We start from the raw sequence: 16,219 nt of genomic DNA, 5'->3' as shown, positions 1-16,219 counted from the left end.
TAAACACAGGGTCGGAGTGGGCCTCTGGGACACCGGGACCCTGGAGGGCCCTGGCGACCCAGACCCAATCCCTGTTGCCGCTTCCCCTGTTCGCAGATGTCCTCCCCTGACGCGTTTCACTTACGCACGGTCTGTGGAGGACATTGGGCAGGGCTCCCTGCAGGGGGTTAGGGGGGCACAGCGGGGGCTCCTGTGGGGGGTGTGGGGGGTGCGGGTGGTGGGGGCACCTTGGGGGGTGCAGGGCCCCTGGGACAGCAGCTCCGGTAGGCCCTGCATCGCCCAGTCTGACCCTGAGTAAACAAACTAACCATTCAGTTTGCATTTTTGGTCAGTGCTCTTCCCAATTGTTTTAAAAAGAATAAAGAAATCCTTTTAATATACAAAGTAAAGACAATTTAATAAAATGTAGCAATGCTAATTTTCATTTTTTTTTCTCATTTGTATTGAATAATTGTTTTTTTTCCCAGTATTATTTTCTATGCCAAATATAGATTTTGGAATATAAGAAGTTATAAGTGTTATTTCGTGGTAAAAAGTTTTCTGACAACAATACACAGTTTTCTGCAAATAGAGTTCATTTGGGAAATGTTTTCTTTCCCCAGTTTGTGTGAAAATAATCCAAAGTGATCCATGGAACGTTTAAGATGGAAATGTTGTAGTCCTTCATCTCCTCCATGGGCACTTGCAAATAATTGAAAATATAATTGTCTTTAGAATAGTCGTCTTTAAAGGTAGAGATATCCAACCCAGTAGACAAGATTAAATAACAGAAATGACGTAGGGAAAAATACTCTTGAATATGAGTCAAGTTCTAAAAGGTCTATGTGGATTCTTCCTCTTCTCCATGACCCAGATTTACATTCATCATAACAACAAAAAAAGCTCTGACAGTCTTTACCATCCAGGCACTCATAGACACAAGCCTCTTCAAACTCCTGCCAGTATAAAGAATTGTTTAAAGTGATGACTGTTGGAGGTGGCCTCATGTCCAAAACAGAATAGTTCTAAAGGAATAACGACAGAACATATTATCAGTCAATGACACTTGCTCACTATTTCGCTTGTACATACCAATACATTTTCCATGAACAAGTAATTTAGCTATTGTATTCAGTGGGGTATCCTCTCTCTCTTTTGAAATACCTATGATTTGGTAGATATTTCACATAACAACTATCATTTTAGGATTGCTGCTATTGTTCGCTGGCAGTAGTTGGTGTTTGTTGAATAATTTAAAAGAATCTAGCAATGTGTCTATTGTTGCACAACTATATTTATTTTCAAGCACAGCCTATATTTTGTTTGTATTAGTATCTCTATGTATAAAGAGATATATTTGAGAAATGCATTTTATTATGCCCATATTTTAGGAACTGTTCATAGTACAGACACTATTGTTTCAAAAATTAGGATTTTACCTTTCCAGAACTGTCCTGTGATCACATATAACCCTAATAGGATCTTTGTTGTCTTAAGTCTTTTTAATAAAGCATGCAGTGGTCAGAGTTCCTAACAGAATTACCCTCTGTATATAACACAATATTTATCCATTTAGGATACATTAAAGAATTGATAACAACCCTTAGCAAGACAAAGGAAACAACCCAACTGAAGTTTTAAACATTTGATTTTAAGAATGCTGAAGAGAAATATTTACAAACTGAAACATGGGGGATGTTGCTATCATTACTGTATCTTTGGCAACTTTCTAGTAGGAAGCGCAGTCTGATAGTTTAACCATGAAATGCTGATACTACTGCCAGGTCAACTCTGGCTAACTTGAACATTATGATGATCATGGGACATTTCATGCATCTATAAAGGTTCTATTAATGTGCTGTGCAAAACTCCAAAATGATCAACATGACTTTGTCATTCTTATCCATCTTTGCATTGTACCTTGTATAGCGCTGGTTTAGTAGCACCTTGTATAGCGCTGGTCTAGTAGCTTTAGTTTTTAGATTTTTTGGGGTTGCCCAGTTATTGTAGAGGATCATAAAGAGCAAAGGAAGATAAAATGGGGAAAATTAATTCCCCAGGGGTAAGTGCAAGAGTACTAAGGAGCACAAGAGCGCACACATTAGTGTTCACTTACTGAGAACTTATGCAAAGTGCAACTGTTTTGCAAAAAAGGGCTGATTGTGGCCTATGTTGTAAATTACCCATAAAGTCTTGGAGAAAATTGCTAAATTCAAGTTCAGTTGCTGCTGCTATTATGCATGCTAAGTAAGGTCTTAATTAAAATGATCAAGGCATGTTTCTAGGTGCTGCCATATGAAAAGCTCAGTAGGTTAATACCTGTAGTTACATATGGGTTAACATGCTGTGCATAAAGACACAAGCTGTTTCTTTCAAAAATATTCTTTGTAGATTATTTTACATTTTATTTTTGTGTAGAGATGCTGTGGAGCAATAGTTACACTCTAATTAAATCATCGATGGGGAAGACCTTGAATTCCTTAGGAACAGTATTAGTCCCATTGTCTGATAAAATGACATCTAGTAATCCCTATGTTGTGACCTGGAAAAGCTTGCAGTATAGCAGGTGATATGTGCAGCAGCCTGTTTATATCTTGAGCAAGTCCTCCAGCCAGCTGGATGTCCTGTTGGGGATGCAGATATATGAGAAGTTTGTAAAGACTTGCCACGTTTGGTATTTTTTTTTAGCTGTAATATTGGTGTGTAGGCAGCCATTTCAGTACTTTGTGCCTGAGTCTGAGCTTTTAGAAAGAGCCAGTGCTACACATTAAAACTGCTTTCAGGTAACCTATTGTTTCTCCTACTACCATGTAACTGGAGGAGTCCCAAGCCGGACTTGGATTTCTTACTATTGAGTGCTATTCTGATACCTACTGGGAGCTGTTATCTTGCTCCCTTCCCATTGTTCTGCTGATCGGCTGATGAGAGGGAAAGGGAGGGAGGGGGTGATATCACTCCAACTTGCAGCTCAGCAGTAAAGTGTGACTGAAGTTTATCAGAGCACAGGTCACATGGTTGTGGCACAGTGGAAAATGAAGAAAATGGCTAGCCCCATGTGAAATTTTTAAAATTAAATATAAAATAATCTGTTTGAAGCTCTATTTATTGTTGTGTTTTGAAAAAGCATGTTTTCCCATGACTGTAGTCCTTTAAATGGGAGATTTTTTATGCCAATTTTCAAGTTGACCTGAGTCTATTACTTGAGTGCATTTTTTGTGGTCTGCTTTTTTATTTAAGTATTTAACAATTAGGAGACATTATACACTGCTCCCTTTATGAGTATAGATCACATTGTTTGAGTTTGAACCCAACTCCTTTTAATATATTTAGAAGTATGAAAGTATTTCAGGTGCAAAGTATTATTTGCATGTTTTTGAAAGTAAACAATTTCACTGATTACTATGAAAGGTTTTCCTTTTATATACATTATGTATGGAGCAATGCTTTTGCAATTAATACAGTTCTAATGTATATCAAATTCAATTATATCTAATCATATATAGTTTTTGATTTGTTATTTTATATGTGTAATACACAGCTAACGAAAGGCATTAAATCCTTACCGATTTTTTTTTCTTTGTACATCTTGGTTTTTTGCAGCTTGAATAGTAATTAAGTGCTGCATACTCTATTAGTGCTGCAAATACAAATAAGAAGCACACAGTCACAAACAGGTCCATGGCTGTGACGTAAGAAACCCGTGGCAAGGATTTTCTTGCTATGGTACTTAGGGTTGTCATTGTCAATACTGTTGTGATGCCTGAATGAAAAAAAAAATATTATTAATTAAAAGCATAACAAAGAACACATAAGGGGTTATGTAATAAACAGTCTACATTTTGTTTTATCTCTAGTAAGCCCCTAACAACCAAACAGGCAACGTTTAGTCAAACAGCTACATGGGTTACAAGATGTGGGCAAACGTTAGACCTTTTATTACTTTACCACAATGGATTGTGGAAGAGATGTGCCTTACAGAACAGTAGCTATGCTCTCTTTTTAATTGCAAATATTCCCTCTGGTCTTTAATAGAAATTAGGATATTTTTACACTTAGGAAAGCAGACTATGAAGGTACCAAGAGCCAGTATAACACTCTCAGTTCTTGTTCATGACACAATGTAAAGTACCATGCAGTTTGAGAGCTAATGTACAATTTACTGTAGGTCGCTGTGTCTACAGCTCAGTGCTTTAGCAACTCTTAAAACTTCTGTGTGTTCATTACTGTGGCCTCATTATCAATCATATATTTTAGGTTTAGTACCTTGAGGATGTGAAATGGTTGAGGAAAAAAAGATTGGACTAAGCATACAACCAGCCCCCATAGCATCCAAGGTGATGAAATATGTACCTACAAGTTAATAGGAAGTGCTGTAATAAAGCACTTTAGTAATTCCCCAATGCCTGTTCACGACATAGCAGGTAGATTCCTTCCAACACAGCTGACTCCCACTACTCTGTGTAAGGTGGGCAGTTATAATGGTTGCTAAAAATATTATTAGACCTTATTCCATAGTATCCTAAGTAAGTTGATTGGAGGCAGTCAAGGTAAAGACCCAACTGGTTGAAAGAGATTCAGTGGTGGGTTTCATTTATTTTGTTTCTAGTTATTGGGAAGAAAGCAGGAGTAAATAAACTCACTATAATTTGCCTAAAAGCATCATATTTTGATAAAAAAACACTTTATACACAGAAGAGATTTTAGTATATTAACAAGCTGAATAATGGTGGCTGGTTGGAAATTCTAAAACTTTATAAATTGGAAATTAGATTTTTTAATTTCACAATTATATTGCAATATTCTGTTTTAATTCTTAACTGAAAAGAAGTAACATAATTTTCAGATCACAAAATGTTAAAGGGGTTGTTCACCTTAAAGTGATACTGACACCAAAAAACTACTCGTCAAAATATGAATGTACATGAAAAGTTACCTATAGCTCATGTTGATTGTTTTTTGCTGCTAAGTTTGCTATTATAAGTAATTGTTAATTGAAGTTCCTAAACCTGACTGTTTTGCCAACCTTACTGTGCCTTCTCAGCCTGTCAGTTATAGCTTCTAATGCTAACAGACAAATATGGCAGCCCCCTCATAGAGGAACATGGGGGATCAGATAGGCAATGTACAAACATTGGACAAATACTTTTAAGGCAAAATTATAAATAGCATGCAAGGACAATGTTATGCTAGATGTAAAAAAGTGTTAATTTCTGGTGTCAGTATCTCTTTAAAATTAACTTAGTATGATGTAGAGCTTGATATTCTGAGACTATTTGCAGTTGGTCTATACTTTTTATTTAGTTTTTTGTGCAGCTGCTCTACACTTTAGAATTTCAGCAGCTAACAGGTTGCTAGGGTTCAAATAACCCTAGCAACCAGACAGTGGTTTGAATGAGTAACTGGAATATGAATAGGAGAGAGGCAGAATAGAAAGATAATTAATAAAAAGTAACAATAACAATAAAATTGTAGTGTCGCAGAGCAACAGTTTTTTTTTTGGCTATCGGGGTCAGTGAACCCCTTTTGGAAGCTGGAAAGAGTCAGAAGAAGAAAGCAAATCTTTCAAAAACTATACAAAATAAGTAAATTAAGTTCAGTTGAAAAATTGCTAAGAACAGACCATTCTATAACCTACTAACAGTTAACGTGAACCACCCCTTTAAATATAACATGGGTGTTAATGTAGTAACAGGTGCTTTAGTTTTAGTAATCTTTAGGATATTTGCATACAATTGAGCTAATTTACAATAACACTGGTTGTTAGCATGAATCACGCAGCTATTCACAAGTTCCTACTGCAGTCTCTGCCAGGTGCAGTTGCAGTTGTTTGATGCATTGGGTACAATTGCGAGGATACAAATACACAGGCAGCTGGAATTATAGTTAAATGCCAAATTGCATCCAACATTGCCCTTTACATACTGTGCCTGTGTTGTGTTTTCTAGCATTTTGTCACCCCATTGTTTCTATTTCTGTGGCAGGATAACAAAATGCTAGAATTTGCCTCACACTGGATATCATTTCAGACCAGCATGCAGGATAAGTCTCAAATGTCTTTCAAAATACACACAGCTTGAAAAATAAATGCAGTCAAATGAAAAACTGTAATACAGTTATCGATTGTCAGTCATTAGTAATGTATGCATTATACCATGATTGTCATATAACTATCTGTGTTTCAAAGGATAACTAAATCAAAGTTAAATTAAGTTTTTGTACAGTTTATTATTACTTCATCCTTGATTATTTCATTGTTTTGATTTAATTTCATCCATGATTTGATTCAATATATTTCCATCAATATATCATTCCTAACTGACAGACACTTATGATAATAGATACTACAAACAGTGGCGCCTTTGATATTTTAATCTTGTTATTTAAAGTTTATATAAAATAAGTCTCAGTGTGAATAAAAAAATATTAGTAGAAGGAAAACTATCTGGAATTAGTAGGAAATTAACTGATATAAAAACAACTTAAACTTAAGACACCACCAATGCTTGCTTGACAAGGGGACCCCTAAATTGACCCTTTGCCTTGAGCCAAAAAACTGAACCCATTGTTACTTACCTTATTGAAACACCAGGAAACAGAGATGGGGTAAAATGGCCACAGCATGTATTTACATTTTATCAAATAAATAGGACCTTGCCAGCCTCACCCCAAGGCAATATTCAAAGCCACAATTCCATAAGAGATCGCTACTATGCTCTGCTATTCCTTACTAACAACTTGAGATCAGCACTATGTCATTATATACTGAGTATTAGGCTGCCTCTACCTACAGAAAGAAAACCTTCAGTTGGGTTCGTCCCCACCATAACTTTATAACTATTTGTTATAAAACATTTCTTTTTGTATCACACATACTGTATCATAGGATGGAATAAAATTGGCCATTAGCTCTATGGTATAAATTTTTATTTAATTTTTAAATATCATATGTATGCAAAACATAAATAAATATTTTCTTTTATTGAAATACCTTTAAATAATCTATGACTATGTGCAATTACCAGCATGGCCAGCTATGGATGTATATTTATTGGACACTTTACAGCAAGGCAAAACTTCCCACTAGGATGCCTGGCATATCAGCCCAAATATTTCTCAGCTAGAGGACTTGCTGAGCACAAAAACCAAAACCACAGGAGCATTCTATTGGCAAAGAGACTTGCCTAAGAATTTGTAGCATTATTTTGCTGCAAATTACCATGTATTGTGCACATGTGGTAGACTAGGATGTAAACACAGCCTTTTAAAGGCAATCTGATTCCATCCTGGATACCAAACTTGCACTTTTATTAATAACAATGGAGCACAAGTCAACCAACCACTTACACACTTGCTCAACCCACCATTTTGCCATTCTGCTCCCGTAGCCACCCGTCCTCTCTGTGGAGATCTCCATCCAGCCATACATGCCTGGCTCAGAGGGTAAGGTCAACCGACCACTTTGCCATGCTGCTCACGTAGCTGCCTATACACTTTGTGGAGACCTCCCTCCTGCTGTACATGCCTAGCTCAAAGGGTAAGGTCAGCCAACCACTTTGCTATACTGGTCCAGTAGCCACCCATCCACACTGTGGAGACCCAGCTCAGAGTCCCCAGCTCTGAGGGTAAGGCCAACTGGCTGCTTTTACCATCCTGCTTCCATAGCAACCCTTCCACGCATGTGGAGACCCAACTCAGAGACCCCAGCTCTGAGGGTAAGGCCAACCAACTACTCTACCATGCTGCTTCTGTAGCAGCCCTTTCACACATGTGGAGACCCAGTTCAGAGACCCCAGCTCTGAGGGTAAGGCCAACCAACACTCCACCATGCTACTTCCATAGCAGCCCTTCCACGCATGTGGAGACCCAGCTCAGAGACCCCAGCTCTGAGGGTAAGGCCAACCAACCACTCTACCATGGTGCTTCTGTAGCAGCCCTTCCACACATGTGGAGACCCAGCTCAGAGACCCCAGCTCTGAGGGTAAGGCCAACCAACACTCCACCATGCTGCTTCCATAGCAGCCCTTCCACGCATGTGGAGACCCAGCTCAGAGACCCCAGCTGAGCCAACCAGCCACTCTGCTACGCTGCTTCCGTAGCAGCCCTTCCACGCTGTGGATGCCCAGCTTTGAGGGTAAGGCCAAACTACTCCTGACGCTGCTCCCATACACTCTACTATGCTGCTTTCATCACAGCCCATCCCTTCGTGTAGAGACCTCCATCCAGCCACGCAAGCCTAGCTCATAAGGGCCCAGCTCAGGGAAAAGGTCAACCAACCACTTTTTCTTAGGCTTTGATATTATAGTCACTGTAGTGACAACTAGCCACAGAAAGAAATAACTGATAACATTGTCATGAATGGGGCTATTAGTTTCTTGCTTGCTTGTACACTTACTCCTTAATCGCCCTCCCCCCCAGGTGATCATCTAATGATATACTGACAATGGGGAACTGCTTTCTGCCCAGAAAATGTTAAAATAAGTTCTATGAATTAAAGGCTAGCATTTTGCCAGGGAGCTAAGTGATCAGCTTAAATATATATATATATATATATATATATATATAGCTGTAGAGAGAGTCCGCACTCACAGGTCTTATAGAAGGTATAGAGGTGTTTATTCAAATCAACATCTAACGTTTCGGATGCGTCCGCAGCCTTTCTCTGAGTCTTCGAAACTTTAGATGTTGATTTGAATAAACACCTCTATACCTTCTATAAGACCTGTGAGTGCGGACTCTCTCTACAGCTACTCCATTTCTTTTTTTGGGACTGCACCCAGGCTCCCCTGTACCTACTGATACGTGAGAGCCTGTCTTCATGCATTATATATATATATATATATATATATATATATATATATATATAGTATGAAATAATCCATGGCCGGCACACCCTTAAAATTAAAAAAAATTTTTTATTGAAAACTCATTGTTTAAAAACCAACGTTTCGGTCCTCATTAGGACCTTTATCAAGGATCCTTGATAAAGTTCCTAATGAGGACCGAAACGTTGGTTTTTAAACAATGAGTTTTCAATAAAAAATTTTTTTGAATTTTAAGGGTGTGCCGGCCATGGATTATTTCATACTAAATACTCAGATTTTGGCTGTGCACCCCACAGAATACTAAAGCCTTGGAGTGCAGACACCATCAGGACTGATATATGTAGATATATATATATATAATAAATCTACCTCTACCCCCCACACAAAGGGAAGCTACAATAAGCATTATATGATATAATCTTGGGGGGTTGCTAATTCAATATAGTTGCACAGATATGGTCCCTGCGGGACCCATGCCCATCAAGCACCTGCCTCGCTACCAGTCGGCTACATCCCAGCTAAGCTACAATAGGTAGGCTCTGTTTTTTATACTTACCCTTCGGTATCTGGACACCTACTAGACGTACTAATAGAGGATTATACTATATGTAGGTTCCATCCGCAGTAGCAGTGGATTGTCCTCTGAGCCTGAGCTGAAATCTGTGACTAAAGGCTGCTAAATCGAGTAACTCTATCTATAGAAATACCATGCAATGTACAGACTTATTAACCCAAAGCCTGGGAAAGTTACCGTATTCAGGCTTTGCCCTATTCCTGACTAAGCTTCTCTCTGTAAACTCAAACTACTGCTCTCAGTAAACTCAAACTACAGCTGTCTGTGTACTCTGATGAGTTGCAGTAGCAGCAGCTCAGTGTCACAGCCTGGATTTCTATGTATAATAGAGAGGATGCCTTTTTGGACCCAGGCTGACTCCCGTGCTGCCTAAGTGACTACAGTGCAATTAACTACTGTAACAACAACAAAGAAAATGACTATTAAGCAGCCTGCCCAAATAGTTCTACCCCCAATGCTTTAATGAGGAGTAAATGTGTATATACTGCAACTATTAACATTATGTAAAAGAGTGAGGTCTTCCACGTGGTCCATGATACACTCACAGGGGCAACTGTTCTGTAATCCCCTCCTCACACGCTCTCTCTCTCCCTCTATATATATATATATACTGTATGTGCCGAAACACAGTAGAACTACTTCTGCCCTAGGTACACAGCCTGAATGTGTAGCCTCTACAGGGGATAACAGGGCAGCTGGAATGTTGTCCAAATAACTAGATGGCTCTCTGGCAGTTTCTTAATAATATATAGATAGATGACATCCGCAACTGGATAAGGCCCAGTAAAATTAGAGGTCAAACTCTGACTGTTGAATCAAATGACTATCTCTATAGAACTACTGTGCAATAAGTAGTGTTAGTAAAGCGAAGCCCAGAAAAGTTACTGAATTCAGGCTTTGCCCTGTTACCAACTGAGCCCCACCTCCAACTACAGCTCTCTCTGTATACTCCAACTACAGCTCTCTGTATTCTACAACTGCAGCTCTCTGTATTCTACAACTGCAGCTCTCTGTATACTCCAACTACAGCTCTCTCTGTATGCTCCAACTACAGCTCTCTGTATATTCCAACTACAGCTCTCTGTATACTCCAACTACAGCTCTCTGTATACTCCAACTACAGCTCTCTGTATACTCCAACTACAGCTCTCTGTATACTGTTATGAGCTGCAGTAGCAGCAGCTCAGTGTCACAGCCTGGATTTCTATATAATAGAGAGAGTACATTTTTGGGCCCAGGCTGATTTCCATGCTGTGGACATGCTGAGTGACTACAGCGAAATTAACTGCTGTAAAACTGCAAACAAAAAGCAAGAGCCTAACAAGCAGCTGCCCAAATAGTTCTACCCCCAAAGCCAGCAGTATAATGAGGAGTTAGTGTGTATATACTGCAGCTAATAACATTATGTTACAGAGAGAGCTCTGCCTCATGTTTCTAACTGCACAGAAGATAGGAAGTGAACTCCTTCTTATGTGACATCACATCCCTATCCTTCTCCACCCCCAGCCCCAGCTTTCCCCCTCCTTAACTTATTGCTTCTCACCCAATCACTGCTAAAGTTGATTTTGCCAATCTTTAAACATAAACCAGTGTAATCTGGCTGCTGGTCATTCGGATCCCTTGTCATGCAGCCCCTGCATTTATGGCTTCAGGGCTTCCTGTAGGGGTAGCTATATTTATGTAAAAACTGGTGTAACTGGATAACTTTGATTCAAATAACTGATTATTAAGACTTTGCTCTTTTTACTTTAAATATATTGTACAGTGCTTGCACACTAAACAAATACAATACAGTATTGTTTCTACTGAGAAATCTATGGAAACCCAGTAAGTTTTGTGATTAGCTTATAGTACATAAGTTGCATGTGAATGAAGACAGTATATTTGTTACTTGTGATATACAAGGATATAGTGAATAAAACTTAGAATCTAACTTGTTCTTTCTTTTTTTTTTTTTTGTAGAGAAGCCAGAAGGCAGTTACCACAACAGATAATGGATTCAACAACAGGATTCTTTCATATAACTGTTCCTTACCCAATGCTGTTCTTGCTGGTGTGGCATCTTTTTTGATCCAAAATGATACCCATGATAATACAACTGTTAATATGCAAGGAATATATGTTTGAATAGTGAAGTATCCCATTCGTCTGCTCAAATCAAAATACACCGTCATTACAATATAATCACCTGTTAAAACAGAAAAAAGAGGAACTGAAATAACTGATAGAATATTTGTAATAATGCTATACAGGGGTTTCTCAAAGGATAATGTCATTTTTAAAAATATCACATATAAAGTATGACTACATTTAATTAAATAAAATCTTAAATAAGACATGGCTTGGGTTATTACTTTTATAATATACAGTGACGCAGACTTCAGTGAAGCTGGGCATACACAGGCATTACACTGCTGTCTTGTTCCCTTTACACTGAGATGGTAGTTATTTTCTCCCTTATTAGAAAACCCGGTTGAGGAAGGAAAACACTGACTTCTTGATCTACATAGGCCCCTATTAGGACCAGTCCAATGTAGCCCGTTATGAGGTTGGTAATTTGGCAAGTGAATCTATACTTGTTTGCCCTAATACAACCATTTACAAAAATATATACATAGTTTTCAGCCAGTCTCTCCATCTCCGCCTTGAGCAAATTGCAATGCTACAGGGGAGAGGGGAGAATGCCTATATTGTGTGAAATTCTTAATAAATTATATTCAGATTAATAAACAAAGAAAGAAATAAGCACTTCTATAAAGTAATAATTATTCTTAGTAATAGCGATGAGCAAATCTTTTTTATGGAACTGTTTTTAATGGATTTCTAAGGACATTGGATCAACACTTATGGACTTATTATTTGGGCTGTATGCTTTATTCACCTTGCACTTGTTTTGATCATTTTATATATTATCATCTTATATATTATTGTTTTAACAAATCTATGCACATTGTGGCATTATCTATGCTTAATCTCTGCACTATCACCTTAATGTTAATGTATAATGAAACATTACTTGCTTAACTGTAGCACTTTTTTCACAAGGTATATTATAAAATGACCCCTCACTTATGTTCAGTTATTGTACTATCACTTTAAGGAGTTTCCTGAAATGCTGTGTGCTTGGTGGGTCATAGGTCAATTTGGCTTTAAATGAGAACACATGGTTATGGTCTTTGTACACTTGATAAAGGGTATTGACCCGAAACATGTCGTGTTACCACTACCCACAATAAATGGTTTGCAGTAAATCTGCTGAAGCTTTTTTCCTACTTTTTGGATTTTTGCTGATGAGCAAATCTGTCCAGTTTTGCTAAAAAATTTGCAAAACTGCAGAAATTTTATTGAAACTGCAAAAAAAGTCAATGGGTGACATTTTTTGTGCAAAAAACTTTGATGTCAATGGGCATTTTTTTCTCCTCATGCATTGAATTCGGAATTTCATCATTGCCGGATTTTTTGCATGAAACAATGAAAAGTCGCACAGTAGCTACACCGCAAATTTTTTGCAGTTTCAAACATTTTTTCACAGTTTAACTAATTTCTCAGCAAATTGAAATGGGACAGATTCGCTCATCACTAGTTCTTCAGGTATTATACAGTAAGGGGCACATTTACTAATCCACGAACGTCTGAAAAGCGTCCAAATGCGTTTTTTTCGTAATGATCGGTACTTTTTCGAGCTCTCAATACGAAAGTTGCGATAATTCGCGAAAGTCGTAATGGCTATGAAAAAGTCGCAACAATTCTCCAAAGGCATAATGGCAATGAAAAAGTCGCGACAATTCTCCAAAGGCATAATGGCAATGAAAAAGTTGCGACAATTCTCCAAAGGCATAATGGCAATGAAAAAGTCATGACAATTCTCCAAAGGCATAATGGCAATGAAAAAGTCGCGACAAATCGCGCAAGTCGTACGGGTTACAAAAAAGTCGCGTCAATTTACGGGAAAGTCGTAACGGCGATGAAAAAAATCGCAAAAAATACGAAAAAGTCGCAAAATGTTCGTTTTCCAATCCGAATTTTTCTCATTCGGATTCGTGGATTAGTAAATCAGCCCCTAAATGTAATTAACAATTTATGCAAACGTAATCTGGGGCATTGTAAAAGCCATGTGTTATTGGATGTATGAATTTGGCAATGTAGTTATCTTGTCAGGTGTTCTGGGGTGTTATCTATGAAACTGGCACTACATTTATCCTGAAAAGTGTTCTGGGAGGTATTTTACATGAAAATGCCACTTTTTATCCTACCATGTTTTCTTGGATCCTCGGATACCATGAAAGTATATGTATACCAAAAGTATTTAATTAGCTCCCCAAACACCAAATTTTGCATCTTCCTATGTAAAACTTCTGTGGGTACGGAGTAAAATAGTTTTACCCTCAACAAGTTATTGTTCTAATGTACAAGGAAACATGCATCTTCAGCTCCATTTGCAGCTTTAATTAGCTTTCTAAACAATGATCTAATCTCCCAGTTATATAGATTAATAAAGAAAGCATAGTAAAAATATTTACGTCCATATTCCTGCTCTCTAAATTGCAAAATGCAGATCCTTTATAGCCCATTTGTGCCCAGGGCCCGTTTATTATTCAAGAAGATAGTCTTGCATTTTTATTATAGGATTTTCATTATGGCAGCCTTTTGGTAATAATTGGCCCATTTATTTCATGGAAAAATCAAACTATTTGACATGAAAACAATTGATGAAGATAAGGACTATGCATTCACTATGAGGTGAAACATTAAATGAAAAAATAATTAACCATTAAACATGCTCAGGCACTTAAAATTATTAAGTGAGAAGCTGTGCAATTAGGTATACTATAATTAATGTGTATGTGTATACTAGTATACTATAATTAATGTTTAAAGCATACATGGGGAAAAAAATTATTCTACCATTCCTCTAAGGAAACCATTAACATATGTTAGGTGTGTTACACTAAATCAACAGTTAAAAATTATATAGTAAGTATTGTATCAGCAAACTTTGTTTAATAAACAGTTATTACATTTAAAAAGGTTTAAAGAGATACTGGCACCACAAATTAAATCTTTTTTTTACATCTATCATAACATTCTCTTTACAAGAAGTTTATAATTTTGCCATAAAAGTATTTGTCTGATCCTTTTACATTACCTGTCTGATCTCCCATGTTTCTCAAACTGGGGGCGGCCATATTTGTCAATTAGCATTGGAAGCTATAACTGACAGGCTGAGAAGGGACAGTCAGGTTGGCAAAACAGTCAGGTTTATGAACTTTAAGTAACAATTACTTACAAAAGCAAAACTGTCAGCAAAAAACCATCAACACGAACTATAGGTAGCTTTTTATGTATATTCATATTTTGAAAAGTAGTTTTTTCATGTCAGTATCACTTTAATAGCATATGTTAAAATGTTTGTTCAATCTTCTGATATTAATGTTATATTAAATATCTAATCATCTATTTAAATACCCTGCCCATATGTAGAACTGTAAGCATCAGCAATTCTGTTCTCTGTCTGAGAAAATGTATATATTGCGCATGAACTATATATCCATCTATGTTCTGCTACCTTCTTCTAACTCAAAGTCATATTATACATTTTCTAATATTAAGGCAGGTAAAGAGTAAATAATAGAACATTGCTATAGAAATAGAATATAGAAATGTAATATTTTCAATGAATTACATGTTACCTGGCAGCACAAGAATTTGAAGCTAACAACACTGAAGGAAAAAGTATTTCTCATTCTTCACACTGGTTAAAGTTCATACACTTTAACAGTTTATACAATTAATAAGCATAACAGAAAATACCTAGGAATAAATGAGCAAATATCCCGTATACAACAGCACTTTTCACTGTATGGGTAGCTTTATAAATACTCAATAGTCCCAAACCTTATTGTGTGCTAAAACTTGAATTGAAATTTACAACATTTACATCAAAATGTGCAGTTTTTGTGCTGCATAGTGTGATTATGTATAAGATTGTTTCTTGGCTAGCAAATGTAATAGCACATAGTAGCACTATTATATTATTAGGGTGTTTATAATGTTAAGGTTATGTAATGTTAAGGTTTGTTCAAACACTGTTGTGCTATCTTTGAGAAAGGTCTTAATAATGATCAAAACATTGGACTTTAGTACAATGCGTTAAAAATAAACACATTATATAGGAATGCTGGTCCTGAAATTATTTGTTGGATATACAGTATAAAAGTAGAATTTTTGTACATTTCCATTCACAATATTTTAATCCCTCAGGAGAAGTCTTACATTTTTCCTATATTTTTTTTTTTGTAATTCTTTCTTTCTTTTTTTTTAGGAAGGATACAGAAAGGAAGAGGGAAGGGGAAGGAGGGGGAAACAGGGAAAAGTTGCAGACATTGTCTTGTCGGTAAGTATAATAATCAGATATTAAACAGGTTTATGCATATTTTACAGAAGGGTTGTCAATTAACATGTTCATAATACAAGTACAATCAGTACATCTTTAGGATGGGCAGTTCTGATAGGATATATATAGAGAAAAGGCATTAATAATAATCATCTAGGCAGGATAATATAGCGGTTATATCAATTCTTAATCTGTGATCAAATAGTTGGTTTTGCTACGTATTGTTCCAAGGTGCCCAAGTTTTCCTTAAATTGGAGAAAGTGCCATGTCTCATGGCCTTGATCGCTTCAAATTTTTTAATTTCTTCCATCATTTTTCCTATATTTTCTAAAACCTGTGTATTGGTACGCTTTAGGCGGCAAGATTTAAGGGTTTATGTACGCTTGCAAATGCAGTTGCACTTTCCACACAGTCAGTTGTGCATAAAACCACTGTTACTGAAGTTACTTG

The 16,219-nt window shown here is 37.0% G+C and overlaps 1 protein-coding gene across 1 annotated transcript in view; it reads right to left on the bottom strand.

The window, feature by feature from the left end:
- Window positions 1-472: 472 nt before the first annotated feature.
- The window catches only part of gabrg3 (gamma-aminobutyric acid (GABA) A receptor, gamma 3), a 270,143-nt gene continuing 254,396 nt past the window's right edge, over window positions 473-16,219 (bottom strand). The window contains exons 7-9 of the mRNA XM_002931640.5: window positions 11,411-11,563; window positions 3,543-3,739; window positions 473-1,004 (exon numbers count right to left, since the gene is read on the bottom strand). Coding sequence (XP_002931686.2) covers window positions 726-1,004; window positions 3,543-3,739; window positions 11,411-11,563 — 629 coding nt within the window. The 3' untranslated portion in view covers window positions 473-725. The remainder of the gene's footprint in view (window positions 1,005-3,542; window positions 3,740-11,410; window positions 11,564-16,219) is intronic.

The sequence above is a fragment of the Xenopus tropicalis genome, chromosome 2 (genome assembly GCF_000004195.4).
Source record: "Xenopus tropicalis strain Nigerian chromosome 2, UCB_Xtro_10.0, whole genome shotgun sequence".
In the NCBI taxonomy this organism is placed as follows: domain Eukaryota; kingdom Metazoa; phylum Chordata; class Amphibia; order Anura; family Pipidae; genus Xenopus; species Xenopus tropicalis.
The sequence above is the reverse complement of the archived record's forward strand: the minus strand, read 5'-3'. Positions and strand labels throughout refer to the sequence as shown.